Raw genomic sequence first — 17665 nt, forward strand, 5'->3', positions numbered from 1 at the left:
TACCTCGCTGGTGATTCTAATCCATAATTTTTCCTATTCTCTTACTTTTTTTATGATCTAGAATTTTAAACTAAAACCTCCCACGTCTCCTTGATGCCCACTATGTTATGTAAAAAGGAACGTTGCAGTGAAACACAGCGCTACCTGAGGCTACATTCTTGTAAGTGATTTGAACAAAAGGTGAAAAGTGAAATTGTGCTGATCCTCACGTTTCCTGTCAACTCAATAATTTAACCTTTAAATTGCAGTCAACACTGAACATTTACAGTTTGCTTTTACCAGCATCCTGAAACATTCTACAGTCTTGTTCAGCTGTCAATAAATATTTACTGGAAAATTCATAAACTGCATTCCTTCCGGTGTGCGACTTCTCAGAAAACGTTTCCGTTCTGTTTTGCCGAAAGGCGAAATAAAAATTACACTTAATTGCTTCAAATTATACTGATCAATTATTGTCAGCAAGGGCAAGAGCGGGGCAATGTGAAATTGCTTTTGTTTAAAAAGGCCGTTTAAAATGTAAAACAAAATCCTGAAAGTTAAGTGGACTTGAAAAGGCGAAATTTTATTGATTTAAAGTCATTTTCTCACATTAGGCTCAGAACCTGCTGATGATTCAAGGCGCAAACAGCTCTCAAATTTACATACCTTAAATATATGTTGTTTACCAACTGCAGAAGTTTCAACAAGGGACCTAACCTCATCCTGGTTTCAGATCTCAGCATGCCACCCTTGCAAATGCAAAGCAAAAGGACACAACACACATGTGTTCTGCTTACTAAATGATATTCCTGTAAATATATCATTGCTCTGTTAATAAATAGGCCCACAACTTAGAGGATCGATGTCCTCCGCCGGTGGGATTAAAAAGTTTGCGAAACTTGAAGAGATTATTTGAAGTTTGGTTCGAAGTGGGTTGGGACAAAAAGGTCTGGGGGCCTTTGGTACATAAATCCAAGCTCTTCGGCCAGAACAGCCCAGAAATCGTCAACATGCGGCTCGCTTTACATTTGAGTCTGTTGTGGGTCACCGTCATTACCTGGGCGGATTGCGAAAAACTCTTTCATAATCGCGATCACTCGGATATCACCTCATCCTCAGAACGTTGGGCACCTCCCGTCCTTGACCAAATTGCAGCTGAGGTAGGAAAGCACGCCTCGCAGTTGTAGGTACTTGCAGATTTATTTAGCTCAATTATTAATGCATTTATATAAATTTCAGTAGAGATGCTTCTTACTTGGAGATACTCCTATTTGTGTGGGATCTGAACAGTTCTTATCCCTGTCGACCTGAAAGCAGGGCTGGAATTTTGGGTCAGGTGTGTTGATATGATTCATTTTTCCGCCTGGAAGGATGAAGAACCTGTAATTTAATTGCAGTTTGAATGATCCATCTATCAGAAACGGTGTAAGATGCAGTTATGCATCACGTACCAGTATTTCGTTGCTCATTTTCAATTCTTCTTAACTGTTCAAGAATAGTAAATCAATGTGTATATCTGGAAGTCTTGAATAATTTTGCTGCTAGTTTTTCATAAATGTTGCTAAATTGCCTCACAATCGAGTTTTTCCAAACCCCAAATACGAAAGGTGGCAACATTGTTCATCACTGAAAAATACTACAAAGCGAAAACAGTACGTTAACTACTTTTTACACTGGCAACAGAAGTGGCATGAACTTCTTGTTATTATACCCTGATTTAAAAAAAACACTTTGTTTTCGATATTATGAAATTGTACATGGAGCAACACACAGTAAGCATGCACAAGTTGATTGTGTTGCGGAAAAATACAGAAGAGCTATGGGTCAACTGCAAAGTTAAATAGTTCACCAACATTCATTGGCTAGACGTGAAAAATAGTCACGGGTCAAATAATGACTGACACTCCTATTTTGTGGATGAGTAAGGAAAGAGAAAGGAGAGTGGATTCAACATTTTATACAGTTCTGTAAGTTAAAATTGTTATGCTTTAGTCTTAAATCTTGGGTCTAAATTCAGGTCACATTATTTTAAGTCTTCCTCCATATACTTTTTTTTTTATTTATGAGAACTAGTTCATTCACAAGTTTATCTGTTAAACTTTGGTTCTTCAAATTTCTTGAATCTGGGAATTTGTTTTTTTGAAGCAATACCTCTCTAAATATGGATGGACACAACAAATAAACTGGGAGAACGTCGAGTACCAGAACCCGGAGAACCTTGAAAATGAGCATCGAGCTTCTAAAGATTTGTTGGATCTTATCAAAGAAGGGTCCTCAACTTCCAAACACGGAGAACCACCTCAGGCTGAGCCCACTAAAAGCATTGCCTATGTAGAAGCTTTGAAACATTTCCAAAAGGTCAACGGCATACCTGTGACAGGAGAACTAGACAAAGCCACTAAGGGAGCTATGAATAAACCACGATGTGGGGTCCCAGATAAAATTTTGTCTAATAGTACCTTGATGGAGAATGAGACATATGTTGCCAACCAAACCACTGGTTTCAACAAAACTACAGCTGATCAGAATGGTGATACCAATGTGACTGTAAGGTCCAGTGGTCGCAAGAAGCGCTTTTTGCAGTTATTGTTTTCTCCCAGACGACAGGTGTCTGTTGGTCCTGACATGTTTAATAAGGCACCAAAAATGGCATTTTCCAAACCAAAGCTTACGTGGCGCCTGCTGGGAGAAGGTTATAGCAGCCAGCTCTCTATTGAAGACCAGAAACATGTGCTGAGAATGGCTTTTAGGATGTGGAGTGAAGTTATTCCTTTACAGTTTGAAGAGAATATCCACTCCCCTGCATCAATGATTGACATCAAACTTGGCTTTGGGACAGGTAATGTTGATGGCTGTACAAATGCATGTCATGTTTTATTAATACAGACTATTCAGAACTTAATTTATTCATGTGCCACTAATATGAAGACTTGGATAAACAAAAGATGCAGGTTTGATATTTTGCTGTACAAAAATATAACAATTTATGTACATCAATTGCTGTACAAATTATTACATGCTGTGATAAACATAATTGAAGATCCATAATCTTTGTTGCTCTAGGTCGACATATGGGTTGCACTCGGACATTTGATGGCAATGGTCAGGAATTTGCTCATGCCTGGCAATTAGGTGATATTCATTTTGATGATGATGACCATTTTACCACCCCGAGTAATGGGAACGGAATTAGCCTGCTGAAAGTAAGAATCACGCCTAGCACGTTTGAACCTCATTTATTTCTTCCTTTTGCTTTCTATTCTTTTTTGTTGAAATTTGCATCAAGGTGATTCTAAATTAATTAAGCAATGAAATTTTCTAGAATATTGTGTTATAACCGCTGTATTATCCTCGAATTTCACCCATTTTTCTCGCCTCGTGCAGGCGCTGATTTGTGTGGGGACATTGTAGCCTTGGCAAAGTCAGTCCTCCTAAACCATGACCAAGTGTCATTGTCACATGTTACAGTTATTTGACATTGTACCACTCTAAAAGTAGGCATCAAACAGTATGGAAAATTGTGCTGCATACTCACACCATTCTCTAGCCATAGGGAAGCAGAACTCTGTGTACTTCAAATGGTTTGTAGAAATATTCCAAAAATTGCAGGGACCAGATTGAGAAAAATAGTAAAAGTGACGGAGGAACTATTAAATTGTATGCAAGTTAATGTTCATAATGTAACTAATAGGTTTGGTGAGCTGCAGATACAAATTGCCACATAGGATCATGATGTGGTCAGGCACAAGGTCAAGAATTGGTTCTTAATATTTCTGGTTGCCAAGTATTCAGGAATGATAGAGAAACAAAGAGAGGAGCATGTGTGGCAGTTTTGATTAAGGATGCTGTTACAGTTCAAAATAGAAAGGATATCATCGATGGTTCTAGGCTTGAGTTAAGAAACAGAGGTGGAGTGGTTACATTGCTGGGAGTATTTATTTTATAGAACTCCAAATAGTGAGCAGTAGATAGATGAGCAAATTTATTGGCTTGTGACAAAAATACAGTCATAATATTAGGAGACTTTAATTACCCTGATATAGACTGGGAAAAACAGTACTTAGGGTAGGAAAGAAGAGGAATTTCTGATATGTGCACTGGAAAACTTTCTAGATGAACAAGTCTCCAGTTCAACAAGGAAGGAAGCAGTGTTGGATCTGTTTCTGGGAAATGAAGTAGGGTAAGTTGCGTGTGCTATAGTAAGAGATCATCTAGCCATTGGTGACCATAACATAATTTGGTTTAGAGTAATTATGGATAGAGACCACAACATAAAGGTAAAAATACTCACCTGGGGAAGAGCTAAATTCAGTGATTTGAGAAGGGACCTAGCACAGGTAGATTGCAAAAGGCAATCTACAGGGTAAAGTGTTGTGCCTAATACGCACTTACTCTTCAAGAATCCGCGGAATCCGATTGGTGAAAGGTATATCGATATTTTATTCACACACTAAATCAAATACAAGCTCTCACTACTTGTACAGTATACTACCCATCAAGACACGAGGTGATCAGTCTCGGACTTGCGGCTGCTCTTCTGTTCTTTGAGCCCCTGGCTCAGGGTGTCTTCGAGTGTTCTTCCCCAGGGTTCTCTTACCTTCCTCAGTTTCAGTCAGGGGTTAAATCTGGTTTCCAAGACCCTCCCCTCTTACTTACTCACAGGGGTCTGGTATACAGACAATGATAATTCCTTATTTGGCTCAGTGAGAACCTGTTCAAAACTTCAGTTTCCCATTATCTACTATGAGTCAGATCTTATCTAGTATCCATGATGACCCCCTTTATCTGCTACATGAAAGACAGGGTCTGGTATCATCAATATGTCTTATCTATACTGTTTACAATTCCTCGGCCATCTGTGTGCCATGGCCCCGTTCTACTCATACCCCCTATATTTTAACATTATTTATTGTTGTGTGATGCGAGCCCATTTGTTTTAACTAAGTTTTTATGTGTTTTTACTGGGTCTACAAAAGCTGTGTGAACAATGGAAGGCACAAGGTACAAACTAGATAATATTCCTTTGAAGGGAAAAGGGAAAGCATCTAAAGTGAATGTACTTTGGATGACAAAGGAAAAAGAAGTTAAAATAAAGAAAATGGAGACTTATGACAAATGTCAGGAGCAAGATTTGGTTAATAGCCAGGAAGATTATGGAAAGTACAGGAAGGAATTGAAAACATTAATACAAAAAGGAGAGAGGTTACGAGAAAAGACTGGCAGGCAACATTATAAAATGTTTTAGGGTTAAATCTAAACATATGAAGTATAAGCAGTTAGCTAGAGAAAATTTGAGCCTATTAAGAATCGAAAGGCAAATCTTCATGTAGAGACAGAGGACATGGTTGAAGTATTAAATCAGTACTTTGCATCTGTCTTCACAACGGAAGCAGATAATATGAAGATTATACTAAGGGAGAGAGAAGTTATGGACAGGATAGGCATAGATAGAGAAGTGCTAAAAAGATTAGCATTACTGAACGTTAATAAGTCGCTTGGTCTGGATGGAATGCATCCTAGGTTGCTGAAAGAAGCAAAGATAGAAATATTAGTGACATTGTCACAATCTTTCAATCTTCATTGGATACGGAAAGAGGTCTGAAGGATTGCTAATGTTACACCACTATTCGAGAAAGGGGAGAAGGATAAGCAAGAAAACTTTAAACCAGTCATGCTATAAACTATAAACCAACATCAATGATTGGGAAGTTATTAGAAACCATTATCAGGGACAAAATAAACTTGCATTTGGAAAGGCATGGGTTAATCAAGAGAACCAGCATGGATTTGTTAAAGGCAAATTGTGTCTGACTAACTTGATTGTATTCTTTGGTAAAGTAACAGAAAAGGTTGGTTAAGGTAGTGGTGAAGTAGATCTACATTTGGACTTTTGGAAGGCATTCAACCACATGCCACATAGGAGGCTTGTTAAGATGGAAACCCACCGAATTAAGGAAAAAGTGATGGTATAGATATGGAATTGGCTCAGTGACAGGAAGCAGAGAGTATTGGTGCACGGATGTTTTTCAGATTGGGAGATGGTTTGCAGTGGTGTTACTCATGGGCCATTTTTGGGTCCATTACTCTTTTCAATTTTTATAAACAACCAAGACTCAGTAACATTAGTTTACAGGGGATACAAAACTTGGCAATGTAATAGATATTGTTGAGGATAGTTGTAGACTTCAGGATAACAGACAATATGGTGAAATGGGCAGAAACATGGCAGATGAAGTTCAATGCAAAGAAATGTGATGTGATGCACTTTGGGAGGACTAATATCGAAAGACAGTATACTTGAAAAGGCACGATTTTGAAAAGTGCAGATGGGCAGAGAGATCTTGGTATCCATAAACACAAATCCCTCACGGTGACAGGGCAGGTTGATAAGGTGGCTAAAAAACCATATGTGTTTCTTGAGTTTATAAATAGAGAATTTAAGAGCAAAAACAGAGATCATGCGAGAACTTTTATAAACCACTGGTTAGGCCTCAGCTGGAATACTATGGACAATTCTGGGCACCACACTTCAGGAAAGATGTAAAGATCTTTAAAAAAAGGTATAGAGGAGATTTACTTCTGTTACGAGGAGAGGTTGGAAAGGTTAGGACAGTTCTTGTAACAGATGGGACATGAGGATAAATGTTTTCACTCAGCTGTTGGGATCTGGAACACTTTACTTGAAAAGTTGGTGGAAACTCATTCCATAAATAATTGTAAAAGGAAGTTAGACAGATAGTTGAGGATGAGGAACTTACAGGATTGCAGACAAAAAGCGGAATTACGGGACCAAGCACAATTGTTCGTTTCAAAGAGCCAGCATAGGCACCATGGACTGAAAAGCCTCCTTCTGTGCTGTAAGTTTCTATGGTTCCATGGAGTGAGATTAGAAAGTGATTTTCAGCAGGCCGACTATAGGAAGCATTACAGCCAAGCTAGATCTGGTCTTTATGCAACATTCAGTTGCGTAGTGCCCTAGGCCCAACCATCTTCAGTTGATTCATCAATGACCTTCCCTCCATCACAAGGTCAGAAGTGGGGATGTTTGCTGAAGATTGCACAATGTTCAGCACCATTTGCGACTCCTCAGATACTGAAGCAGCCCATATCCATATGCAGCAAGAACTGGACAACATCCAGGCTTGGGCTGATAAGTGGCAAGTAACATTCGTGCCACACATTTGCCTAGCAATGACCATCTCAAACGAAAGAGAATCTAACCATCTCCCCTTGACATTCAATACCATTATCATCGCTGAATCCCCCACTAACAACATCCTGGGGATTACCATTGACCAGAAACTGAACTGGACCAGTCACATAAATGCTGTGGCCACAAGAGCAAGTCAGAGGCTGGGAATTCTGCAGCGAGTAACTCACCTCCTGTCTCTCCAGTGCCTGTCCACCATCTACAAGGCACAAGTTAGGAGCGTAATGGAATACTTTCCATTTGCATGGATGGGTGCAGCTCCAAGAACACTCAAGAAGCTCAACATCATCAAGGACAAAGCAGCCCGCTTGATTGTCACCCTCACCACCTTCAACATTCACTCCTTCCACCACCGATGCACAGTGGCAGCAGTGTGTACCATACACAAGATACACTGCAGCAACTCACCTTTGACAGCACTTTCCAAACCTGCAACCTCTACCACCTAGGACAAGGGCAGATGCATGGGAATACCACCACCTGCAAGTACCCCTCCAAGCCACACACCATCCTGACTTGGAACTATAATCACTGTTCCTTCACTGTCATTGGGTCAAAATCCTGGAACTCCCTTCCTAATAGCACTGTAGGTGTACCTACATCCCAAGGACTGCAGTGGTTCAAGGCGGCAGCTCACCACCTTCTCAAGGGCAATTGGGAATCGGCAATAAATATTGACCTAGCCAATGACGCCCATATTCTGCAAACAAATAAAAAATAAATTACCATCGGGGCTGTCAATGGATGGCAATAGTCAAAACTGAATTTTCCCCTTACTCCAGAATGATAAAGCTAATTGTAATATCTCCAGTGTCAGGTATCTGAATCAGTTAACAGAACAACAGATCAAGGACTTTCCTGGTTAGGTGCCATACACGGTATTGTACCTACCCGCAAATTCTGGGTTTTAATGCACACTGAATTTATGAAAGCAGCTCAGAAGAATGCTGCATGCTATTGTAATTATACAATTCTTTGAGGAAGTGACAAAGTTGATTGATGAGGGAAGGGCTGTAGATGTCATATACATGGACTTCAGTAAGGCGTTTGATAAGGTTCCCCATGGTAGGCTGATGGAGAAAGTGAAGGCGCATGGGGTCCAAGGTGTACTAGCTAGATGGATAAAGAACTGGCTGGGCAACAGGAGACAGGGAGTAGCAGTGGAAGGGAGTTTCTCAAAATGGAGAGGTGTGACCAGTGGTGTTCCACAGGGATCCGTGCTGGGACCACTGTTGTTTGTGATATACATAAATGATTTGGAGGAAAGTATAGGTGGTCTGATTAGCAAGTTTGCAGACGACACTAAGATTGGTGGAGTAGCAGATAGTGAAGGGGACTGTCAGAGAATACAGCAGAATATAGATAGACTGGAGAGTTGGGCAGAGAAATGGCAGATGGAGTTCAATAAGGGCAAATGCGAGGTGATGCATTTTGGAAGATCCAATTCAAGAGTGAAATATACAGTAAATGGAAAAGTCCTGGGGAAAATTGATGTACAGAGAGATTTGGATGTTCAGGTCCATTGTTCCCTGAAGGTGGCAACGCAGGTCAATAGAGTGGTCAAGAAGGCATACGGCATGCTTTCCTTCATCAGACGGGGTATTGAGTACGAGTTGGCAGGTCATGTTACAGTTGTATAGGACTTTGGTTCGGCCACATTTGGAATACTGCGTGCAGTTCTGGTCGGCACATTACCAAAAGGATGTGGATGCTTTGGAGAGGGTGCAGAGGAGGTTCACCAGGATGTTGCCTGGTATGGAGGGTGCTAGCTATGAAGAGAGGTTGAGTAGATTAGGATTATTTTCATTAGAAAGACGGAGGTTGAGGGGGGACCTGATTGAGGTGTACAAAATCATGAGAGGTATAGACAGGTTGGATAGCAAGAAGCTTTTTCCCAGAGTGGGGGATTCAATTACTAGGGGTCACGAGTTCAAAGTGAGAGGGGAAAAGTTTAGGGGGGATATGCGTGGAAAGTTCTTTACGCAGAGGGTGGTGGGTGCCTGGAACGCGTTGTCAGCGGAGGTGGTAGACGCGGGCACGATGGAGTCTTTTAAGATGTATCTAGACAGATACATGAATGGGCAGGAAGTAAAGAGATACAGACCCTTAGAAAATAGGCGTCATGTTTAGATAGAGGATCTGGATCGGCGCAAGCTTGGAGGGCCGAAGGGCCTGTTCCTGTGCTGTAATTTTCTTTGTTCTAATTCAGCCAGTATTGACATACTAAAGGAAACAGGTGCTATATGGAAATGACCAGTTGTCCTTTGTTCAGTTTACTTAATGGAGTATTTTGATCTGACACAACTGTATAGGTGGCTGTCCATGAACTAGGTCACGTACTGGGTTTGCCTCATATCTATAGAACAGGTTCAGTAATGCAGCCCAGCTACATCCCACAAGATTCAACATTTGAACTGGATTGGCTCGACAGGAAAGCTATTCAGCAACTCTATGGTAAGAACAAAACATTCAAATTTAAATTCCAGCAAAATCTGATTAATGTATTACAGATAATTAAAACATACATCTTCCTTGTACTGTGAACAAATGCAGTCTGTTACTAACACAGACAGTAACCAATGAGTGAATAATCAGTTAGAGTAATAACTGAGGGCGGCACAGTGGCAAGCACCGCAGCCTCACAGCTCTAGTGACCCAGGTTCAGTTCTGGGTACTGCCTGTGCGGAGTTTGCAAGTTCTCCCAGTGACCGCGTGGGTTTCTGCCAGGTGCTCCGGTTTCCTCCCACAGCCAAAGACTTGCAGGTTAATAGGTAAATTGGCCATTGTAAATTGCCCCTAGTGTAGGTAGGTGGTAGGAGAATGGTGGGGATGTGGTAGGGAATATGGGATAAATGTAGGATTAGTATAAATGGGTGGTTGTTGGTCAGCACAGACTCGGTGGGCCAAAGGGCCTGTTTCAGTGCTGTATCTCTAAATAAAAAAAATAATACTGCAGATCATAAATGGCAATGGGGCCTGCTTTCAGAATGGTGCGTCCAAATGTCTCAGAAATTCTACAGCCTAGGCTCTCCACTATCTCGTCAGGGAAAGCTGAATGTGTGCATAATAAAATACTAGTACAGAGTTGCATCCTTGGTCTGATTGCCAATTAAGTGTCGGATTTTGGAGTAGAGCTGATTAGGCTGTTTAACTGTAGGATTAGAATCTAAGGGGCAAGTCATCAACCATTAAAATTAAAACTGAGTTAAGATGTTTATATTTACACCATCACAACAAAATGCATTTAAAAATACTTTAATGTAGAAAAAAAATGTCCTTGAGACCTTTCCACAGAGGCATAGGTAAAAAAAACAGATGCAAATTCGAAGGAGGAGATTCCAGGAGGGGTAACCAAATGATTGGTCAAAGAGATGGATAATAAGGATTAGAGAGAGATGGCGATGCAGAGGTGTAATTCCAGGCAGCGGAGAGCAAAGCTGCCAATAATGGGGCAAAAGGAAGGATACAAACATACAAAAATGGTCAGAAAAAGGCCAACTGCTCCATCGAGCCTATCCCCCAGTTACACTACCTTTAGCATCATGATTCACACCACAATAAAGTAACCGCCTAGGAAAGGCAAAAAACTGAAAAAACCCGTCAATTTAGGGAGAGAAAAAAATCTGGGAAATTCCTCTCCAACAGCCTAAGGGGATCAAAACTAGTCCATGAGACCACATTTATATTACTTAGTATCGCATTTACCTTTTTTACACTGTCCCAGCCAGGAACTGACCCACCTCTCTTTTGAAGCTATGTAACAAATCAACAGTCACTGAACAAGTGGCAACTTATTCCATAATTCTACACATTCTTCTGGGAAAAGAACCATCTCTGGACATCAAAACTAGTTATACTTCTGTGCAAATTATATGCACGACCCCAGTTTTCCCCAACTTGTCTAATTAAAATAATCTATTTGGAAGGAAACAGTCTAGTGCCTAGAGCTGTCCCAGCAAGTGAGGAATGCTGGGAGACAGAATGTACAGGAGCCAGAGTGGAAGGACCATAGAGTGTCTTCTGGGACATGTGACTGGAGGTTTCAGATTTAGGATGAAGCAGATTCATGCAGATTTGTAAACTAGGGGAAGGATTTTAAATTCAGTGCATTAGGAAATAGGGAGCCAGCGATCATCAACAAGAACAATGAGCGGTCATCAACTGAGACCTAGTGCAGGATAGAAGGTTGGCAACAAAACTTTGGTCAACTTGGAGTTTGTAGAAAGTATGGGAAACTGCTGACAAGGGCATTTGAGGTATCCAAACCATGGATAAGGGTTTTAACAGCAGAGGGTGGGATGAGGCAGAGGTCAACAATTTTGCAGGAGTGGAAGTATGCAGTTTCAGTGAATGATATGCCAGCTCAAGATTGTACAAGGCAAAGAGGGCGTACACCAATGTTCCGTCTAAGCTGCGCAGATGCAGTCACGCGGCAATTGGGAATGCATAACACAGGGAACAAACAGGCCGTGGACAAGCAACGTTCCCTTTAAGATGGAAGCATGTGGCGCCGCATGTCAATCTTAAAGTGATCCACTCAGTGAAACAAGCCAGCTGGGCACAGCAAACAGAAGTTAGCAAGAGCATTGATGTACACCATCAATTTCATCATGCATCAGCAACTGGGAATACAAGAGTTGAGTAAAGGTATTTTTTGGCAGGAGCTAAATAAAATGGTTTAAGTTTTCCTAATCCTCAAATGGAGGAAGTTCTGGCTTATCTATAAAAATGTTAATTTGTGTTGCCTCGCTGCCGATTTATGTAAATTGATGCTCAGGAACTAAAGGAATGCCTTTATAATGCTTAAAATAAGTATATTCCAGCTTTGTGAACGCAGTTGCCTGTTGACCAAATGTGGAGCATAAATGCTGACCTGTTGGGCTGAATGCTGTAAAGTTCCAATTAATTCTACACAGCAACACTAATGACAATGAAAGAAATTCATGGCCTAAAATAACTGATCCAAACGACAATGTTTGGTAACAAGCACTCTAGAACTGGGGCAAGCAAGGGTGTAGGAATAGAAGAGAAATCAACTTAAAAAGCTATCAAAATTCAGACTTTGCTTTTGAAAAGATGTGAAGGTTTTGGACAGGGTGCAGAAAAAATCTCCACTATTTCACAGTAATACAATGATGTGGATACGTGACCTACTTGTCATCACAATACAATATTCTACCATATGTGACTTGTATTCTATGGATATCACTGAACAAATTTTTTTTTTTTTTTTTAAGTGGCAAGAGATTGACTTCAATCGTTCTTTTTAGGTGTATGTGAAAGTCCTTTTGATACAGTATTTGACTGGATTCACAGGGAGAAAAATCAATACGGGGAGATGATGATTCAATTTAACACATATTTCTTCAGAAATGAATTGTACTGGCTTTATGAAAATCGTAGCAATCGAACACGCTATGGAGATCCCATTGCGCTCTCAGTTGGATGGAAAGGAATCCCAAGTAGTGGGATTGATGCTTTTGTACATGTATGGACGTGGACGAGAGATGCCATCTATTTCTTCAAAGGTGATTTAATACTCAACAAATTTAAAAGCTATTAATTAGTGGAATGTTATTTTCAATGTGAATGTGTCGTCTTACACAGGTACCCAGTATTGGAGATACAACAGTGAAAATGATCAAACATACACAGAGGACACAGAGGGAAACAAATATCCCATGTTAATTTCTGAAGGCTTTCCAGGTGTTCAGAGTCCAATCGATACAGCTTTCTATTACAGGACAGACCAAAACATATACTTCTTCAAAGGTTCAAATGTAAGTTTTTTTTTGTTCTTGGGACGTGTGCGGCAGAGGCAGGGCATTTTTAACTCATCCATTACTAGTTATCCAGAGGACATTAAGAGTCAACCACAAAAGGTGGGACTAGACTTGTATGCAAACCAGATCAGGTAGGGGTAACAGATTCCCCAACTGGTGGTAGACAATAATCCAGGAAAAAAACTTTGGGAGGGATGATGAAGGCTTTGAAGGAGGTGCAGAAAATATGCATGACGATGGTTCCAGGGATGAAAGACTTCAGTTATGTGGATAGATGGGAGAAGCTGGGGTTGTTTTCCTTGGAGGTGGCTTAGGGGCAGGATAGGGGGTTCTTGAGAGGAGATTTGATAAAGATGTTCAAGATCACAAGGGGTCTAAACATGATAGAAAAAAAACTGTTCACATTGGTGGATGGATCAAGAGCCAGAGGACACCAATACAGGGTGAATGCCAAAAGGAACAATAGTGAATGAGGATTTTTTAATGTAGTGAGTGGTTAGGATCAAGAATACACTGCGAAAGTGTGATGGAAGCAAATTCAATCATGGCTTTCAAAAGGGAATTGGATAAGCACCTGAAGAGAAACAATTTGCAGGGCTACAGGGAAAGGACAAGGGAGTGGGTCTAACTCTATTACTCCTGCAGAGAGCTGGCACAGATGCGACGGGCCGAGAGGTCTGCTGCGGTGCAGTAAACGTCCTGAGATTCTCTGAAAAAAATGAATTGGCATTTGTAAAAGTATGGGCTAATGAATGCAAATCATGTTTGACTAATGATCAAGTAAGAGAGAGGGTTGATGCGTATACGCACTTTCAAAAGACATTTAACAAAGTATCACATAATTGACTTGTTAGCAAAATTAAAGCCCATGGGATTAAATGGACAGTGGCAGCATTGATATAAAACTGGCTAAGGGACAGATAGAGAGTATTGGTGAACATTTGTTTTTCAGACTGGAGGGAGATATAGTTGTGTTCCCCAGGGGTTGATATTAGGACTACTCCTCTTTTTGATATACATTAATGAGCTGCATTTGGTCATACAAGGCATAATTTTAAAGTCAAAGCAAAATACTGCGGATGCTGGAAATCTGAAATAAAAAACAAGAAATGCTGGAATCACTCAGCAGGTCTGGCAGCATCTGTGGAAAGAGAAGCAGAGTTAACGTTTCAGGTCAGTGACCCTTCTTCGGAACTCTAGTGTGTTGAAAGACAAAGCATTAGTACAGAGAGCCGGCACAGATGCGACGGGCCGAGAGGTCTGCTGCGGTGCAGTAAACGTTCCGAAGAAGGGTCACTGACCCGAAACGTTAACTCTGCTTCTCTTTCCACAGATGCTGCCAGACCTGCTGAGTGATTCCAGCATTTCTTGTTTTTGTTTCATAATCTTAAAGTCTACAGATGAAATGAAACTCAAATGTAGCAAATAATGAGGAAGCTGGTAACAGACTTCAGGATATAAGACTAGTGAAATGGGCAGGCACTTAGCAGATGCAATGTAACAGATATACATTCTGGTTGGACGAAAGAGAGGCAATATGAACTAAATGGTAAAATTTTATAGGGTGTGCAGAAAGACTTGGGGTGGGGTGTAGGTACACAAATCTTTGAAAATGGCAGGACAAGTTGAGAAGGCTGTTTAAAAAGAAACACAGGAGTTCCTTGCCTTCATTAATGGAGGAAGAGAGGACAAAAACAAGGAAATGATGCCAAACCTTTATAAAACACTTGCTGGGCCTCAGCTGGAGTAGTGCATTCAATTTTGGGCACCACACTTTAGGAAGATGTCAAGACCTTAGAGAGAGAGAGAGAGAGAGAGAGATTTACTTGAATGTTACCTGGGATGAGGACCTTCAATTATATGGTCAGACTGGAGAAGCTGGGGTTGTGCTCCTCAGAGCACAGATGGTCAAGAGGAGATTTGATAGAGGTTATCAATATTATGAATGATTTTGAAAGCTTAAATGAGAAACTGTTTCCAGTGGCAGAGGGTCAGTAACCAGAAGAGACAGATTAAAAAAAAAAATTGACAAAAGAATCAGGTGACATAAGGAAACATTTGTTATTTTTGCACATTGATTTGTTGTGATTTGGAATACTCTGCCTGAATGAGTAGTGGAAGCAGATTCAATAGTAACTTTAAGAGAATTGGATAAATACTTGAAGGGGAAAAAATCCAGGGCTGTGGGAAAAGAGCAAGGGAGTGGGATTAATTTGATAGCTTTACCAAAGAGCCATAGCAGGCACAATGGGCCAAATGGCAGCTATATAATTCTATGATTCTAGAAGGACAAATCTAAATATAATTAGTGCTATCTAGGGATGAGCCTCACTAAATGCACTATCTAAACTTTATTACACACACATGGCTATATTCAATATAACAATTAGGAATTCAACAGTTGAACTGTTACACAAGATTAGAATTCCTCACATTTCTAATTAATTTTTGTCTTTGCACACACTCCCCTATGTCTATATTTATAATGGAAACTACCTTTGCACACTTGGGATGCTCTTTGTCCTTTTTGACTCTGCACTGAGCTTTTGACCCCATATTCTCTAGACAGCCTACTTCCACCTCCTGTCACCCATCTCCGTCCCTGCATCAGCTTACATGCTGCTGAAACTCTCATCCATGTTTTTGTCACTTCCAGTCACTTTCCAATGCTCCCTGGCTGACTTCCCTTTTCCCATCTTCCATTAACATGCGTTCATCCAAAACTCTGCTGCCAAGATCCTAATCCACATCAAGTCCTGCTCACCCATCAACACTGCGCGCTGACCTATTTTGGTTTCTGACCATGAACTAGTTTTTAAAATTCTCATTCTCTTCAAACTCCTCCAAGACCTCACCTCTCCCCATTTCTGTTACCTCCTTCAACCCTACAAGAAATCTGCATCCCTCCAATTGACCTTTTCTGCATCTCCTATTCTCTTCGCTTCACCATTGAGCCGTGCTTTCCGTTCAGGCCCCCTAAGCTCTGCATTTCTCTTCCTATAACTCACCCCACTTTAATGTCCTCTTTAGCCAACCATCCTGACAGCCCTGAATTTGCTGCGGAAATAGGGAACTTAATGCGTACACCATTATTGTTTAAAGCGTCCAGGAATTTGTGAAGAGAATCCCCACTCTACTGTTAACCTCACAAAAATGCCACCTCACAATCTCCCTGTAAGTAGCAAGAACTTGCTGCATTTGCACACTAAATGCAAATATGGTACCGAAAGTTAGGGCTGGCACTTAACTGCTGAATGATCCTTTTAATGGGTATTTGTTTCCCTGCAATGCCACTCAACCTCTTCGGCCCAGAAAGGGAACAATTATAACAGCAGGTAGTAAATTGCTCTGAGGTTTATAAATTTTTCTCATCTTTTCCTTCTGATTTTGCTTTCTGTCCAGTCTTGCTTTCCCCTTGCTATTTTTCTTCCTGTACCTAAGTGGAGTGTAATTCACCCCATTTCCTTCTCCATTCCTGTTTAAATCTCATTAAGGACTTGGCCCTCTTGTTCAATAAAGTCCCAAATGCCCTGATTACAGATGAAAAAAATCAAGAGTAAGGCTGCTCTACTGGATGTTTAAAGTTTGTCATTAGTCCTGCTTGTTTTGAAATTTGGCTGCACACACCTATTCCGACAAACTTCTACTAGTACTGGATTAATGCATTATTACATTAGTCTGATGTGCAAGACCTGAATCACTTTACAGATGTGAAAGTGACCAGTTTTCATAATAAAATTTCAGGTCAACCCATTTCAGTCGACCAGAATTCTTTAATTGCCGTAAGATTATGAAACAGTAAAACGATCAAAATAAACAACAGGAGTCAGTAATTTAAGATTTGATGGTAACTTTGTGAATGAAATGATATACCTCTAGTAATGGTAACCAAGACTTTGAGGGGAAGAGATTCTATAGGCTGGCCTAATTTCTTTTCATCTAATTATGGTACAGGTATACTTTATTTCAATGGAAACAAAAAGTGACACTGTTAAATATCTGAAATGCTCAATTTCTATATGTTACTACATTCATTTCCTTTATAGGTGACCACTTTCAATGTGAATACTAACCAGATTAATGGATATTCAAAAAGAATTATAGATGTATTTCCACCAGTGGCACTAAATGATCATCCCATTGAAAATCTGAATGCTGTATACTACTCATATCACTACCGATCCATCTTTTTTTTCAAAAGTAATTTCTTTTGGAAAGTGGTCAATGATTGGGATAAAAAGAAGAGTCCATTATTACCATTAAATGGACTACTGCCCAAGAAAAATATATCAGATCAATGGTTTGATATTTGCGATGTTCATTATTCAATGCTGAACAGGAACTAAATTTGCTTCAAAGGTTTACATAAATTGGAAACTTGTATAAGAGAGAAGTGGTTGAAGCATGTATGACAAAGGCGGTTTTGGATTACAAATGCATAATTTGCCCGCTTTTTATGCTTAATGCTGCAGACTTTACCCAGACACGTAAAAATTAAGTGACCAGAAATCACAGTCAAAACTATTTGTGACAAAGTCTGTTCCAGACTGTTGTAGAATTAATTCCATATATGTAAAGATTCTTGTATTTGCTAAATTATAATACTGCATATAAAGGCTGACCCATTTATAATACTGTGTAAATAGTACAGACATATGTAGTGAAAAGGATACTTAATCTGTTTCCCATAAAG

General features: G+C 40.2%; 1 protein-coding gene across 1 annotated transcript; it reads left to right on the forward strand.

The window, feature by feature from the left end:
• Window positions 1-989: 989 nt before the first annotated feature.
• mmp21 (matrix metallopeptidase 21) lies at window positions 990-17451 on the forward strand. Its single transcript, XM_068053347.1, has 7 exons — window positions 990-1139; window positions 2125-2818; window positions 3043-3182; window positions 9502-9643; window positions 12460-12717; window positions 12797-12969; window positions 17019-17451. The coding sequence occupies exons 1-7, from the start codon at window positions 990-992 to the stop codon at window positions 17316-17318; spliced, it is 1857 nt and encodes a 618-aa protein (XP_067909448.1). The 3' UTR covers window positions 17319-17451.
• Window positions 17452-17665: the final 214 nt, after the last annotated feature.

The sequence above is a fragment of the Heterodontus francisci genome, chromosome 20 (genome assembly GCF_036365525.1).
Source record: "Heterodontus francisci isolate sHetFra1 chromosome 20, sHetFra1.hap1, whole genome shotgun sequence".
NCBI lineage: Eukaryota > Metazoa > Chordata > Chondrichthyes > Heterodontiformes > Heterodontidae > Heterodontus > Heterodontus francisci.

Bases quoted from the DNA above. Each gene is read 5' to 3' on its own strand.
- mmp21 (XM_068053347.1), top strand. From the start codon at position 990: ATGCGGCTCGCTTTACATTTGAGTCTGTTGTGGGTCACCGTCATTACC. The intron at 2,819-3,042 runs GTAATGTTGATG...TTGTTGCTCTAG, and splicing joins CAAACTTGGCTTTGGGACAG to GTCGACATATGGGTTGCACT. The intron at 9,644-12,459 runs GTAAGAACAAAA...CGTTCTTTTTAG, and splicing joins AGCTATTCAGCAACTCTATG to GTGTATGTGAAAGTCCTTTT.